General features: G+C 50.1%; 1 protein-coding gene across 2 annotated transcripts in view; it reads right to left on the reverse strand.

The window, feature by feature from the left end:
• Positions 1–2,546: 2,546 nt before the first annotated feature.
• The window catches only part of GREM2 (gremlin 2, DAN family BMP antagonist), a 50,909-nt gene continuing 36,643 nt past the window's right edge, over positions 2,547–16,812 (reverse strand). The window contains exons 1-2 of one of the 2 annotated variants that reach the window (XM_029047700.2): positions 5,452–5,582; positions 2,547–5,255 (exon numbers count right to left, since the gene is read on the reverse strand). In XM_029047700.2, the coding sequence (XP_028903533.1) occupies positions 4,730–5,254 (525 nt within the window). In that variant the 5' untranslated portion in view covers position 5,255; positions 5,452–5,582 and the 3' untranslated portion in view covers positions 2,547–4,729. Of the gene's footprint in view, positions 5,256–5,451; positions 5,583–16,812 lie in introns of those variants that run through there. The other variant, XM_007672445.4, reaches the window with a different exon arrangement.

Consider the following 16,812-nt stretch of genomic DNA (forward strand, 5'->3'; position numbering starts at 1 on the left):
GATCTGCCCCAGCGCTTAGAAATACGGTACTTGAATGAATGAACGCTTGGCACACAATAAGCACTTAAATGCCGCTCCTTAGTAGTAGTATTGTTACTGTTACTGTTATTAATGATGGTAGTAAGTGGGATCTTTAGGAGCAGTAAGGGCAGGGAATGCTGTTGGCATTTGTTAATAAGCGCTTACTATGTGCAGAGCACTGTTCTAAGCGCTGGGGTAGACACAGGGGAATCGGGTTGTCCCACGTGGGGCTCACAGTCTTAATCCCCATTTGACAGATGAGGTAACCGAGGCACAGAGAAGTGAAGTGCCTCGCCCACAGTCGCACAGCTGACAAGTGGCAGGGCAGGGATTCGAACTCATGACCTCTGACTCCAAAGCCCGGGCTCTTTCCACTGAGCCACGCTGTGAATGCGTCTGTTATAGTCTATCGTTCTCCCCCAGATGCTTAGTACAGTGCTCTGGACACCGTAAGCGCTCAGTAAATACGATGGCCGGACTGACTCGGCGTGGACTACGGAAAGAGCTCGGACTGGGGAGTCAGAAGACCGGGCTTCTAACCCCGGCTCCTCCACTTATTTTCATCATCATTGGTATTTATTGAGCCCCTTTTTTAAATGGTATTTGCTTAGCCTTTACTATGTACTAAGCGCCGGGGTAGACAGAAGCTTATCAGGTTGGACGCAGTCCCTCTTCCCTATGGCGCTCACAGTCTTAAATCCCCATTTTACAGGTGAGGGAACCGAGGCACGGAGAAGGTAAGTGACTTGCCTAACGTCACAGCGGACGAGAGGCGGAGCCAGGATTAGAACTCAGGTCTCCTGACTCCCAGCTCCCTGTTCGTTCCTTTAGGCCACTCTGCTTCTCAGTGCAGAGCACCGTAGTATACGCTTACCTGCCGCGTGACCTCGGGCAAGTCACTTTGCTTCTCTGTGCCTCAGTTCCCTTATCAGCAGAAGGGAGAGTCGATATCTGTTCTTCCTCCGCGTGGCTCAGTGGAAAGAGCCTGGGCTTCGGAGTCAGAGGACATGGGTTCGAATCCCAGATCTGCCACTTGTCAACTGGGTGACTGTGGGCAAGTCACTTAACTTCCCTGTGCCTCAGTGACCTCATCTGGAAAATGGGGATTAACTGTGAGCCTCACGTGGGACGACCTGATGACCCTGTATCTCTCCCAGCGCTTAGAACAGTGCTCTGCACATAGTAAGCGCTTAACAAATACCAATATTATTATTATTATTATTAAACTGTGCGCTCCATGGGGGACCAGCTCATCTTGAATCTACACCAGCATGTAGCACAGTGCTTCTCACTCGTTATGGGCGGGGAAAGTGTCTGCTAATTCTCTTCTACCGTGCTTTCCGAAGTGCTTAGTACACAGCTCTGTACATAGTAAGCACTCCCTAAATACCACTGATGGATTGGCAGGTGGTAAGCACTTAATAAACACCACGATTATTGTCTCTACACCAGCGTTTCGTAAAGTGTTTGGCATAGAAGTGTTCAACAGGTACCCTGATAAATTATCATTACTATTTCCGTACTGCCAAGGGGTGGGGGCCCTGAGGAGAAAAATGACAGTCAAGCAGGGAAATCCCCCTGAAGGAGGGAGACTTTGAAGGAAGTCTTTGAAGAGAGGAAGAGCTGTGGTCTCTCGGATTTGATAAGTGGAGGTCTGTCGCGAGCGAGGGGTCGGAGGCTGAAGAGGTCGGAGCGAGTAAAAAGAGGAACGGGGCGAAGGGTCATTTAGGATTCCTAGATGGGACAGTTGGAATCTAGGCCGCCATTTTGCCTCACGCTTTTCCCTCTACCTGCTCTCAAAATGGCGCCAGAAGATAATAATAATAATAATGGTGGTATTTGTTAAGCGCTTACTATGTGCAAAGCACTGTCCTAAGCACGGGGGGGGGGGGGTGCGGATACCAGGTGATCAGGTTGTCCCTCGTGGGGCCCACAGTTTTAATCCCCATTTTACAGATGAGGTAACCGAGGCCCAGAGAAGTTGTGACTTGCCCAAAGTCACGCAGCCGGCAAGCGGCGGATCCGGGATTAGAACCCCCGGCCTGTGACTCCCAAGCCCGGGCTCTTTCCACCGAGCCACGTTTCTTCTCACGGAGCCCCGCTGGAGATGTCGCCTCAGCTGCCTTGTGAGCTTAGAGAACTTTCTGGATACTGGGCAGAGATGTGAGGTACCTAGGATTAAAATTCCTCACAAGGAATTGTGTGCTCCACTTGGGGGTAACACTCCTTTCCCGTGCCTCAGCCGTACCATTCGGCGCTATGGAATCCGGAAGCCTTTCCCAGGGCCTGCTGAGAAATTTCCCGGCCGGCCAGGCTGCGGGAAGCGATTCATTCATTCAATAGTATTTATTGAGCGCTTACTATGTGCAGAGCACTGTACTAAGCGCTTGGAGTGGACAAATCCAACGTCTTGGTGGCCTGGACACTGTTGGGCCTAAACCCCTGAATTTACCACCAGGTTTCCCAGCCCCGAACGCCCCTCACCCCCTAAATCAGACTCTCAGGCCTCGGGCTCCCCCGGCTGATGACATATAATCCTAGAGTATCTTTATTTGTTCTATAATTTAATAATAGTACACCTATAAAATAATTACATTATACTTATAGCTTTTTCTTCATTTATAAAACAAGGACATTTAAATACAGTTTGAACCGTTATAAGGTAAACTTCATTTTTACATACAAATGACCTCAGGAAGGCTCTGGACACTGCAGCATATCGTATTGCTTTCACGGATACGCGCCCGGCCTCGGGGTAGGAGGAACTGTGAGGGGGAAGAGGCGTCGGCAAGGGTGGGTTGTGGCTGTGTGTGGCGTGGTCGTGTGCGCGCGCGCGCGCCCGTGAGTGAGACTTAGTATTCCCCAGAGAGGCCCGGTTGCCTGGCGCGGATTATCTCCGAAGGGAGACCCGTCCGTCCGTTCGTCGCCGCCAGGAAGACATAACCTCGTTGGGTTTTTTCGGTCTGAACTTTCCGACGCCAAGAACGACTTGCGAGGATTTGCGCTAAGCGCCGAATGTCAGCTCTGGAGCCAGGAGAGGACTCGCCTCACCCCGTCACCCAGCCCCGTGGGGATTTTAATTTAGCGCTTTCTAAGGCCGCTTCGGGGCTCAACTGCCCGTGCCAGTCACCTCCACGCTCCCGAATCCCGTTTCTCCCGGGGCTCGAGACAGGGGACACCGGGAGGAGCTAAGGCCGGGGGGATCAGGGAGGGAGTCGGGCCGCAGAGCGGCCGCCCGTCCCCTGCTCCCGGCCCCCGCCTTCCAAACCGGTTAGAAGCTCGTCCGTCGGGTCTTTTGTGTGACTCGGGGCCTGTTCTTTTCTAGGGCTCCTGGGTGCCGGCACTAATGGCTCATCACTGGGTGGGTTGGAGGTGGGCGGCGCTGCAGAGGCCTCTAACGTGACGGGTTTCTCTTGGTGGGCCGTCCCGAGAAGCCGTCCACACCAGGAGAGGGCCCTGAGACGGGCGTGACGGTTTATTAGAGCCCTATCGGAGGTGACACGTCGGTTCCATCCATGAGGATCTTGGGAAGGATTCTCCCGGAAAAGGCCCTCAGGCCCGAAACACAGATGCCGGCTCACGCCTCGGAAACGTTTCCGGGGCTCTTGAGCCCGGAACGTCGAGTCCTCTGTGGCCCGTTTGCCCGGGATTTGGGCCCGTGGATCTAATTTCCCACCTCCACCTCCTGCTCCTCTCTGGGATATCTCCCCCCTCTCTTCCCCCTCACTCCTCCCCGACCTGGGATTTAGGACTCTGAGTTTTCCTTGGTTTGAAGAGTTAAAAAAAGAAAACGCTCCTTCTCCCACTTAAACACCTTAGTAGTTGAGGAAGCTTCGATGCTTCGGGATGACCTCCAGTGACTTTCCGGACTTCCCACCCCTCTCCCCGGGCCCCTCGGTCTGAGGGTGGGGGGGAGGGGGTCGGCACCCCGCCGGAGGATGCGGTTCGGAGGGTTGCTAGGCAACGGGGAGCCCGGCCCGGGTCTCGGACCCGATCCGGAGCTTCGCTCCCACCTCGGAGGCCCAGGCGACACGTGAAACAATACATGGATAGGGCGAGAATAATACTTCTTAACAGCTCTTTTACTACGGGTCGATTATAAAACCGGCGTGAACAAAGAGACCCTCTGTGTCTAGGCTGCAGCTGGGGCTGGGCAAACCCAGGAGGGGCTTTTGGGGGGTGGCGGGGGGCGGCGGTGTCCTCCCTTCCACTGTCGTGTTGGAGGCCTTTGGCCTCCTCTTGGCTCCCGCCACAAGTCAGAGGTCTCCGCCTCCCACGGCCTCTCCGCCTCCCCCGCCGTCCACCGGCGTCCCCGGATTCTGGAAGCGGAAAGCAGGGTCCCCCGGCCTGGATCTTTTTGGGGGTGGGGAGGCGCAGACGGGGGTGGGGGGGGTCACGTCGGAGTGTCGGATCCAAGATTCCTCTTCCACACAGTGGAAATGATTAATGCTGGACTGAACAGCACGTCGCCTTCGGTGTCCTCTTCCAGAGGATGGGGCTCGGGGCCGAAGACCGCCGGTCCGCGGCAGCGGGGACCACCCCCTCTTGGCCGGCGGGGGCGGAGGGAGGGGAAGGGCCCCGGGCGGGAGACGGGGTAGGGGCCGGCGGCAGCGGCGAAACCAACAGGAAGGGGCGAGGGGGCAACGGAAGGAGGCCTTAATGCTGAAGGGGCGCTGCTCGGGGGGCGGCCGGGAAGGGGCCGAGGCGCTCACTGCTTATCCGAGTCACTGAGGTTCACCGAGATGCAGCGGCACTGCTTGACCTTCTGGATCTTCTTCAGTCGGAAGGGCGGGTCGAGGCCCGGGCAGTCGAGCTCGACGAGCACGGAGGCCAGCCTCTGCGGCTTGCAGAAGGCGCAGGACTGGAAGGACTCCTCCTCCTTCTTGACGTGGCGGGGGATGTAGAAGGAGTTGCACTGGCCGTAGCAGAAGCGGTTGAGGACGGTCCGGCTACGGCAGCCCTCCTCGCTCACCGTCTGCCGGAGAGGCTGGGTCTTGCACCAGTCGCTCTTCAGGTACTTGCGCTCGGTGACTACCAGGGCCTCCTGGCTGGAGGCCAGGACCTCCTTGACCTGGTGTTGCCAGCGCTCCGAGTTATTGCCCCCTCCGCCCCCTCCGCCGCCCCCGTCCTTGTAGGGGGAGGGGATGGCCCCCGCCGGACGGCTCTTCCGGGCCTCGGACGCCCTCAGCAGCACCACCGCCAGGGTCAAGGTCAGCCGGAGTCTCCAGGTCATCCTGCAACGAGAAGGGAGATCAGCCGTCCGCCCCCCGGCCCCCCGAGGAGCGTACGGTCTACCCGGCGATCGGTCGGTCAGTGGGTCGTCTCTGTTGAGCGCTTACTGCGTGTGGAGGACTGTACTAAGCGCTCGGGAGAGTCCGACGCGCCAATAAACGGACACGCTCCCTGCCCACAACCAGTTTGGAGGCTTACTCTGCGCCACTGGACTGAGCTGTGGGACGAGAAGCAGAGCAGACTAGTCAATAGAGCCCGGGGCGTGGAGTCGGTAGGACCTGGGTTCTCATCCCGGCTCTGCCACTTGGTGCTGTGTGACCTCGGGCAAGTCAGTTCACTTCTCTGCGCCTCAGTTCCCTCATCTGTTCAACGGGGATTGGGCCCCATGTGGGACGGGGACTGTGTCCAAACCGTTCAGCTTGTATCCTTTCCAGCGCTCAGGACGGTGCCCGGCACATAGGAAGCACTTAACAAATACCACAGGTGTCATTATTATTCTGCTTCGCGTTTCCAAGCTTTTAGGACAGTGCGCTCCACTCAGTAGGTGCTGAAAAAAATACCACTAGAACTGTCACTGCTGAATGCTCTCAGTCTTTGCTTCATCTAATGAAAGCGCTCTATTTCTTCAGATCGTTTATGTACTGGTTCATTTGTCCTGAAGTCACCTTCCCATCTTCCGGCTGGCCGTGGGAGTGTCCGGGAGGCCAGATGTCCGTCTGACCTGTTGCAAACCCCGAACGACGCCCAGCAAGGGGCCACCTACTCCAAGGTATTTCGTCCTTATTTTTGTTTGCTTGGATGATAGTGAGAAGGGCAGGTGGATCCGAGGCTCAGCCCCAGGTGGAGCCAAGGATTGGACCTGATTTATTTACCTTTCATCTGCCCCAGAGCTCAGCACGGTGTTCGGTCAGAGAGCAGGCTCTTACCAAAGACCGGAAGCAGTGTGGCCTAATCATGATGATGATGATGGTATTTGTTTAGTGCTTACTCTTTTGCAGGCACTGTACTGAGCACTGGGGTGGAAACGAACAAATCCGGTTGGACACGGTCCCTGGCCCGTGTGAAGCTCACAGTCTCAATCCCCATTTTGCAGCTGAGGCCCGGAGAAGTGAAGTGACTTGCCCCGGATCACAGAGCAGACAAATGGCAGAATTGGGATTAGAACTCATGACCCTCTGACTCCCAGGCCTGTGCTGTCTCCAGGACGCCATAGTGCTTCCCTCGTGGCTGGAGTACCGGCCTGGGAGCCAGAGGGAACTGGGTTCTCATCCCAGCTCTGCCACTTGTCTGCTGTGGGACCCGGGGTAAGTCACTTCACTTCTCTGAGCCTCAGTTACTTTATCTGTGAAATGGGGATGAAGACCGCGATCCCCACGTGGGACAACCTGCTTGCCTCGTATCCACCCCAGCGCTTAGTGCTTGGGACGTAGTCGGTGCTTAACAAATACCCTAACTATAATTATTATTGTTATTAGTTTGTATCTATCCCAGTGCCCCATATCCAGTGCCTGGCACATAGTAGGTGCTTAACAAATACCATAAAAACCCCACACGCACACAATTCTCGGGATTTCCTGAGGAGCGGGGAGATCTGGGTAGTTGTGGAAGTCCAAAGAAGCAGATAGAGGAAAGGGAAAAGCTGAAGATGAGTGAACGGGTGGAGGTAGAAAGGGGAGAAGATGATTTTTTAAGTCTTTTGAGGGAGGGGAGGAAGGAGCAGATGGAGTTATTTAAAAAGTTTTTAAAGAACTTCTCGCTCACATCCTGCTTTCCATGCTTGCCCTTACATAGGAAAACAGTCACACTTCCAACTGGCTCACAGCAAACTTTAAATATTAGTCCCCTGAAGTTTACATGTCTTATTATATTTGGTGAGTGATTTTGGATTCTCTGGGGTCCCTTAAAAGCTTTGCAGTTCAGTTTTAATAATTTCCTATATTATTAACATTTTGAGTAAACATGACCCAAAACTTTGGAAGCCCCCGCAGGAAAAAGTTACAGAATCAAGTTTCTCCCATCCGTCACAAGCCAGTAAAAAATTCCCAAGCCCGTAAAGGCTTCCCTTCGCCTCTCGGGTGGGTCAGTTAATCCCTGTGTTCATTCCCTCCCGATCTTTCGCGGAGTCAACAGTGACAAACTGTCTTCTATCTCAACTGGGGCAAATATGTTTTGAGATCCCAGAGCTGGAATTGGTAGATAATAGCACACATCTCTAGAGCACTTTGGGAATTTGAAAATCATTTGGAAATCATCTTTGGAAGTCATTCTTTACAGGAAATGGAAGGTGATTGAAGCTGAAACAACTCATTTCTCCCTGGATCTCTGCTTCGCCCCTTTCCCTGCCTATCTCTCTCTCTCTCCCTCTCTCTCTCTCTCTCTCTCTCTATATATATATATATATATATATATTCTCAGGCTTTGTGTGCCTCTTTTTTCTCTGTCTCTTTCTCAGTTTCTCTGCATCTCTCTTCTTTCAGTCTTTCCGTCTCTCTTCTTTCTCTTGTTTTCTCTGTTTCTCCCCCTCTGTAACTCTTTTCTCTGTCTCTGTGTCACTTCTTTTGTTTTCTCTCTTTCTCTGCTTCTCTCTCTGTATCTCTCTTCCCTCTGTATGTCCCTCTTCTTTCTCTTGTTTTCTCTAGGTTTCTCCCCTCTGTAACTCTTTTATCTCAGCCTGTTAGTCTCTGTGTCTCTTCTTTCTCTTGTTCTGTCTCTTTCTCTGCTTCTCTGTTAATATATCTCTCTTTTTTCAGTCTCTCTCTCCCTCTTGTTTCATCTCTGTCTCTTTCTCTGTTTCTCTCTTCTTTCAGCCTGTCTCTCTGTGTCTCTTCTTTCTCTTGTTTTCTATTTCTCTTTCTCTGTATCTCCCTTCTCTCATTCTACCTCTCTGTGTGTCTCTTCTTTGGTTTTTCTCTCCATCTTTCTCTATTTCTTTCTTTGCATCTCTCTTCTCTCAGTCAATCCTTCTCTCCTTCTGTGTTTCTTCTTTCTCTTGTTTTCTTTCTCTCTGTTTCTCCATTTTCCTCTCTGTATCTCTCTCCCTCCTTTCAGCCCCTCTCTGTGTTCCTCTTTTCTCTCCATCTCTTTGCCAATCAATCCGTGGTATATATTGAGCATTTACTATGTGCAGAGCACTGTTCTAAGTGCTTGGGAGAGTTCGGTACAACAGAGTTGGTAGACATGATCCCTGCTCTCCAGAAGCTTACAATCTTTCTTTCTGTCGCTCTCCGTGTCCCTCTTTTTTTCTCTCTCTGAGTCTCTGTCTACCTCCTAATCTCTCTCCCTCCCTTGACAGTAACTCCCAAAGACTGCGAGCCCGTTGTTGGGTAGGGGTTATCTCTATTTGTGGCTGAAATGTACTCTCCAAGCGCTTAGAACAGTGCTGTGCACACAGTAAGAGCTCAATAAATATGACTGAATGAATAACCAAGGAGGGTCAAGGAGGCAATGGATCTGTCCTAGCGCTTAGCTCACCAACGTCTCCTGCTCAGATGATAAGGGATTAGAGAACCAAAACCAACTGGATTTCGTGTTTTGAATTAGAGTCACCCCCAAACTGCCAAGAAACTTAATTTCTCAGGAAAAGATGGGCAAGTGAGAAGCGGCGGGCTTTCCCCTCATCCAGATCACCCGGCCGATGTCGTAAATGGGTCGCTTCCCCGGGACTCCATTTTCTACCCCACGAATTGTGTCCGTAGCACATCTCGCCTTGACTCTATAGGAGGAGCTTACAGTCTAAGAATCAGTCAGTGGTATTTATTGAGCATTTACCGTGTAAAGAGAGAATTGTGCAAACTACTGGGGACAGTACAATAGAGTTGACAGGCTCGCTCCCTGCCCACAAAGAGCTTTCAGTCTATTACACAATCCCTTGGTCCAGAAGAATGCGTGGAAGCAGGGCCCGATCATAGCATTAAGGAATCAAACCCGAGTGGTATTTCAAAACAATCTCATTTGTGAGGGAAGATTGGAGGAAATTTGGATATTGAAGTCACTCTCTCTCTCTCCCCATCTTCTCAATCCCAAACTTGGAAGTTCAATTGCAAAGGAGGCAGGGGCTGACACATCATGCCCAGGTGTGTGTGTGTTTTTATTTATATAATTCTATTTATTTGTATCGATGCCTCTTTACTTGTTCTGCTGTCTGTCTCCCCCGCTTCTAGACTGTAAGCCCGTTGTGGGCAGAGATTGTCTCTCCTAATTGCTGAACTATACTTTCCAAGCTCTGCACACAGTATGCGCTCTATAAATACGACTGAATGAATGAATAAATGAATGTGTACTGCCCGGTCAACTCCCTGATGCTTGTCTTTGATAGCTTCAGAAGCTGTCTGGTCCCTTCTCTTGGAATGATTTGATAAAGAGATTAAAGCCTCTGTCAATTTAGCATTAGATAATGACATCTAGCAGAGATAACGGCCCATCTATTTGCATGAATTGTCTTCTTGCTGCCTAGGATGTGAGAGGTAACAAGGTGAACATTAAACGCTGGATTTACCCAGGTACTCAATCAATCAACCCAGCGGTATTTTTTGAGAGCTTTCTCTGTGCAGAGCACTGTGCTAAGTGCTTGAGAGAATGAACTACAAAAAAAAAATTCGTAGACTCGGTCCCTGCCTTCAAGGAGCTTGCAATCTAGAAGGGGAGGCAAACCTTAAAATAAACTACATATCTGTGGATATGAAGTAGACCGTGAGACTGAAGTAGATTCTAGACCCTAAGCTCACTGTGGGCAGGGAACATGCCTGCCAACTTTATTGTTCTGTGCTCTCCCAAGCACTTAGTCCAGTGCTCCGCACATAGTAAATGCTCGGTGAATACCACTGACAGATCGATTAAAGGGGGAGGGAATTCCTGGCCAGAGGGAAGACGTGGGCGAGGAATTGGCGGCGAGATGGACGAGATGGCGGTGAGAAGTTTGAAATTAGAGGAGCAAAGCGCGCAGGCTGGGTTGTAACAGGAAAGTAGCGAGGTGAGGTGATGGGGGGGCCGATGGTATGGAGCTTCTGTCTGACGTGGAGGTGGATGGGCAACCACCGGAGGCTAATGAAGAGTGGGGAGACGTGGACAACTTCTTTTAGAAAAGCGATCTCCAGCGCTTATTGTGTGTAGAGCACTATGCTACACGTTAGGGAGAGTGACTACAATAGTCTTCATAGACATGATGCCTGTCCTCAAGGAGCTTACCATCAAAGCAAGGACTCTTCAGCTTAGTACTCCATTGTAATTTTCTCTAGACTGTAAGCTTCTTGTGGGCGGGGACCGTGTCTGTCGACTCTGTTGTATTGTTCTCTCTCAAGCGTTTAGAACAGTGCCCTGCACGCAGTGAGCACTCAATAAATACCGTTGATTTACGGAATCAACTAAGAGCACTAACAGAAATCTAACTGTAAAGGAAAGAAAAAGATGGGAAACATTAACCACAGGTAGGAACCAGAAGCAATCAGTCAATCGGTGATATTTATTGAGTGCTTACTGTGTGCAGAGCACTGTACTAAACGCTTGGGAGAATACAATATAACAGTTGGTAGATACGTTTCCTACCCAGAGGAGCTTATAGTCTAGTGGGGGAAACGGACATGAAAAGAAGTTACAAAGGAGGAACATTAATACCGACGTGCAAGTAGAGTGTGGAATGACCATGGCAACTCAAGTGACTCAGAAGAATGGGCTTTCCACTGTTTCATCTACTTTTCCAAGCGACACTGCCCGACTGGAAGACCAAAGCCCACTTTTTTCCAGTTCTATTTCTTCTTGGAAGAGTCAGACGGAGTCCATAAAACAACTCTCCACCTCAGAGGAAATGAAGGCTGGCATCAGTTTCTCCTGTTCCTGAACTCCAGGTGGGTCATTGCGCAGAATAAGTTTTGCTTGTTTTTTCCAACATGGGGGACAATCTTTAGGTGACGGCCTCCAGTGCGCTGTGGGAACGGATCGCTTCCCCTCCTTCATCCCTCCTCTCTCTCTACTTACTGAAAGCTCATTGTGGGCAGGGATAGCGGTCTACCAACTCTGTTATATTGGACTCTCCCAAGAATTTAGCCCAGTGCTCTGCACACAGTAAGTGCTCAGTATATATGATTGATTGATTGACTGATCCCTAAATCTAGGCTCTCATAAGTGAGTCGATGTGAGCAAGGGGAGGACCACCCTGGAATGGGAATTTGGAAATTTTGCCTTCCATTCACCGAGGTGCCCGGGCTGATGTCCTGAGTGATTCGCTTCCCAGGACCCCATTTTCTCCTCGATGAATGGGATTCATGGCACATCTCGCTTCCCTTCTGCGGGGACTTCATCGTCATCATCATAATAATAATTGTTGAGCACTTACTAAATGCCAAGCGCTGAATGAAGCACTAGGACAGACACAAGCAAACTGGAGACAGTTCTTTTCCTGAATGGGGTTCACAGTCTAAGGGGAAGGGAGAAAGACGTATTGCACTGCCATTTTACAGATGAGGAAACAGAGAAGCAGCGTGGCTTAGTGGAGAGAGCACAGGCTTGGGAGTCAGAGAGCGTGGGTTCGAATTCCACTTCTGCTACTTGTCAGCTGTGTGACTTTGGGCAAATCATTTAGCTTCTCTGTGCCTCAGTTACCTCGTCTGTTTAATGGGGATTAAGACTGTGAGCCCCACGTGGGACAACCTGATTACCTAGAATCTACCCCACCGCTTAGAACGGCACCTGGCCCATAGTAAGCGCTTAACGAAAAACAAAACAACATCGTGAAACAAAACAAAAACAACAAAACAAAAGCCATGATCCCCTCCCACCGGGAGCTTAAAATCTAGCGGGGGAAACAGACTTTCACCGCGCCCTAATTCCCAAACTATCTGATTAAGGGCTGAATTCCCACGTCCTGGAATTCTGACTGGTCCTCCATGCCCCTGCTTGGGAGTAGGCCTATATTTCCGGACCGACGAGGAACTGCCATTTTTTTCCCTTGGACCCTTTCGGCGAGGAAGCATCTTTAGCTTTGACCGTAGCTTCCTGCCCCATGGCAGATGCTGAATATAGAGTTCCGTCGCCTCTTGTTCACTGGCTTGGCTCCATCTCCACTCTCTTCTGACCGAGTTCTAAAAACGCCCAGACACCTAATGAGCCCCTGGGGGACGGGGAAGTCTGCCGCTCCGGTAATTTAATTAAAACAATAAGCCCTCGCTATAGCCGGTCTGTATTCTGCCTTCTTTTTCATCCGTATTGACAGTTGATGCTAATACAGATGAATTAGAAGGCCTATGCAGTGGCCTCGGATGAAGGAAATAAACACTATTTGCAGACATCTGAGAAGCTGAAAACCCCTGCGATGAATCTGGACTGAATTATAACAATTTAGGGGAAGGAAAAGAGGGTATTGGGGATTTACTAGTGATCACACACAAAAACGTGCATGATGGTGATAGCTTTCTCCCCGACTTCTGTTCTCCGTGATAGCCGCCTGCGGAGTTCAGACTTCCCAAAAACAGGCTCGCGCACTAGTTTTCTGAGGGGGAGGTTGGAGACGCAGCGTGGCCTAGTGGATGGAGCGTGGACCTGGGAGCCAGGGGATTTGGGTTCTAATTTCGGCTCCACCACTTGTCTTCTGGGTGACCTTGGGCAAGTCACCTTACTTCTCTGTGCCACAGTTACCTCGTCTGTAAAGTGGAGACGAAGACTGTGAACCTCATGTGTTTCAGGGACTGAGCCCAACCCGATTATCTTGTGACTTCACCTGTGCTTAATATAGCGTCTGGCACCTAGGAAGCACTTAACGAAGCCACACATTATTATGTTCCTTGGGAAGACTAAGTCGCCCGCTTTTCTATCTCCTTCCTTGGATGTCCCCTCTTCTCCGGTTTATATTTACGCTTCTCTATCATGCCCACTCAGAGCTGTTCATCTTCCCCAATGCTCCCCTTGAAATACGTACCCTCGCATCCTCCTTTGGAAAAAGACCATTGACTCGCTCAAAGAATTAAGGAGACATGAATTGGACTGGCCTTGGGTAAATAGCATAGGACTGACTGGTGGAGGAAATAGGAGTTGGGGTAGATGGTAAACCACTCCTGGTTGTTTTTTTTTTTAACCAAGAAAACTCTCTGGATACACCAGCAGAACAATTGCAAATGGAAGTTGGGCTTTCTGGGAGAGAGGCGTCCACGGAGTCGCTAGGGGTCGGAGACGACTCGTCAGCGTAAGACAAGAATTAATTCTCATGCTGGCTAAATCGATATCACGTTAATACCAACGCAAGCACTCTGCTCTCCAAATATATCTCCCGGACCTCTCTCCCACAAATCTGGGGCACGTTCCACAGAAACTGAACGTGTGAATGGCACATTTCCGTGCGGCAAACCGTCAGAGTCAAGGAGAAAAGGCTTCCCCACTCTTAGGAGATCGTCGGATAATGCAGCGTGGGGCGTGTGGAAAGAATTTGGGGTGGAACCGATGTTATTTCATATAATGTTGTGTGGGAACCAGTTTAAAGAAGGACCAATAAGCCAGGAAACAGATGTTCTACAGAACTGAAGTTGTTTCAAACATTATTGAGGTGGGGGTTGGGGGGATGGGCTGCGTGATGTCCTGGAGTTGTGCCAGAGCCTGCTGCTGCTGCTGCTTGGGAAAACTAGTGGAAAATTGGGATCTCTGGAAAACATCACTGGAGGCTGGCCTTGGAAAAGCAGTCCACAGAGGGATTTCCTGAATGCCAAGCACTGGACTAAGCACTGAGAAGCAGCATTGATGTAGGGATAGACTAAGGGCCTGCGCGTCAGAAGGTCAGGAGTTCTAATCCCGGGTCCTCCTCCTGTCTGCGGTGTGACCTTAGGCAAGTCACTTCACTTCTCTGGGCCTCAGTCTCCTTTTAGGTAAAATGGGGATTCATTCCTACTCCCTTTACTTAGGTTTGTGAGCCCCATGTGGGACAAGGACAGAGTCCAACCTGATGATCCTGTATCTTCTCCGGGGTTTACTACAGTGCTTAATAATCATAATTATAGTACTTGTTAAGTGCTTGCACTGTTCTAAGTACTGGGCTAGATACAAGTGTGTGGTGGAGTCAGGATTAGAACCCAGGCCCTTCTGATTCCCAGGCCCGTGCTCTATCCACTAAGCCATGCTGCTTGGCAGATAGTAAGTGCTCGACAAAAACCATGATCGTAGAACTTACAGTCTAAGAAGGAGACAGCACAGGCTTGAATCCCCGGGTCACCGATGGGGAAACTGAGACAAGGAGGAGTTAATAACGAGAATATTAACTATGGTATTTGTTAAGCGCTTACTATGTGCAAGGCACTGTACTAAGCGATGGAAATGACTTGCCCGAGGTCACACGGCAGGCAAGTGATAGAGCCCGGATGAGAACCCAGGTCCAGGCACGAGACCACACCGTTTCCATAAGCAGATTTGAATAAGGAGGAGGACGTGCGATCACCTTTTTTTCATTTCCTTTCCCTTCACGGGAGGGTTTTTTCGGAAATTAAACGGGGCTGGGATTTATGGCTTAAGGAGGTCCGCTTTCCAGTACAATCCCACCACTGGAGGAAAAAGGAGTAGGGGTCAGGGTGAGATAATGTCAATTTGGAGCTCCACATCTTGGGGTTTTCCCTCAAATTTGGCTCCAGAGAGAGCAATAAAGGAGAAGAGTCATTACGGCAGCCTTTCTGTCTGTCTGAGGGAAGAAAGTGCGTGGGTATTTGCATCGTCTTGGATGCGTTTCAAACCAATCCTGATTTTTTTTCTTTTGCACAATTCCCCATCCAAAGCAGAAAGAGGTCACCACTAAACTACATCGCTGTTGTTAAATTACTAGGTGTTGACTTCTCTGACTTCCAGAATCTTGAGCTCCCAGGCTAGAACCGTGAATCTTGCCCGAAATGAGAAGATGAGAGCAGACCTCCCATGTTCCTTCCCCACTTCTAGTCCACCGGCTCCGAGAAGAAAAGTTTAAAGTCAGGTCACCCAGCGGCTTCTGAACACGACGGTGAAGTAGCCCTAGGCCGGAGCTCGTTCATTCACTCAATCACTCATTTGATCGTATTTATTGAGCACTTACGGTGTGCAAAGCACTGTACTGAGCACTTGGGAGAGTGCAGCACTTGGGAGAGAAGCAGCGTGGCTCAGTGGAAAGAGCCTGGGCTTGGGAGTCAGAGGTTATGGGTTCGAATTCTGGCTCCACCGCTTGTCAGCTGTGACTGTGAGCAAGTCACTTCGCTTCTCTGTGTCCCAGTTACCTCATCTGTAAAATGGGGACTAAGACTGTGAGCCTCACGTGGGACAATCTGATGACCCTGTATCTCCCCCAGCGCTTAGAACAGTGCTCTGCAAATACTAAGCGCCTAACAAATACCAACATTATTATTACAGTGCAACAGTAAACAGACTCATTCCCTGCCCACAGTGAGCTAACGGTCTAGAGGGGGGAGACAGACATTAAAATGCACAAATAAATGAGTAAATAAATAAATAAACAAACAAAAATAGAATAAATAGGACTGAGAGCTCACAATGCTCAGGGATTGACAGACGGGTATTATTGATAGAGATTCCAGGAAGACACATGGGATGAGGCTGTAGATTCTTGCTCTACCAAAATTCCTTATCAGACGCCCCCGATTCTGCCTAAAAACATGTGTTTTCAAAATCGGTGGGTAGGTACTTAGCGGCTCCTGTGTCCTGCGCTAAGCACTTGGGAAAGTAGAATCAATAGTATATCTGTAATGTATTTACCTCCACTAATGTCTGTCTCCCCCCCTTAGACTGTAAGCTTGTTGTGGGCAGAGAATGTGTCTGTTTATTGTTCTAATGTAATAATAATGTTGGTATTTGATAAGTACGATTGAATGATAGAATGAACGAGTGAACAATAAACAGACACATTCCCTGCCCGCAGCGAGCTTACAGTCTAGAAACTAAATGCTTGGGAGAGTGCAGTAGGATGAATTGAAGTGATCCCTACCCTCAAAGAGCTTATATGTTTATTACATATAACAATATATAAGAAAAAATTATTATAAGGAGCTTATATAGTCTCTATTTTTTTGGCTAGAGTTTGATGAGGGGATTTAGACCCTTCTTCCAACCCCAAATTTTCTGGGCTCCTTGAAATAGCTTTTAACACCGGAGTAGATGGATTTTTTTTTCCCCCTCGGCTCCTGGACCCTGTGCAAGGGGGAAGCTGTGCTGGCGCCGGCGTTGCGTCGAAGGGAGGACCTTGCGAAAGCTCGTAGCCGCCTTCGCGTACTTTAGCATTCCAGAAGTTTCGGTCTCACAGCAGAGGCCTGGCCTACTGAGATATCGGTTCAGGCAGGGCCCGAGTGAAGAAATCAGGGTGAGGATTTTTCCCACAGCAGCAAGAGAGAAAGGCCTAGCGCCTTCAGCGAGAAATATTGGGGTGACCATGGAGAAAGCCAAGATTCTTTCTCAAGAATTGTGTAATTGATTGAGAAATGCCGCATCACGGCTTAAGGGAGGCCAGGGGACGGAGCAGATCTATTGCCGAAACACCCGATGAACTCTGGACAGATTCTGAAGCCAAATGATGGGCAGAAATGCGTTGCGTCGTCTTGCCTCACATGAGATTTC

Source organism: Ornithorhynchus anatinus, chromosome 19 (assembly GCF_004115215.2).
Source record: "Ornithorhynchus anatinus isolate Pmale09 chromosome 19, mOrnAna1.pri.v4, whole genome shotgun sequence".
Lineage (NCBI taxonomy): Eukaryota > Metazoa > Chordata > Mammalia > Monotremata > Ornithorhynchidae > Ornithorhynchus > Ornithorhynchus anatinus.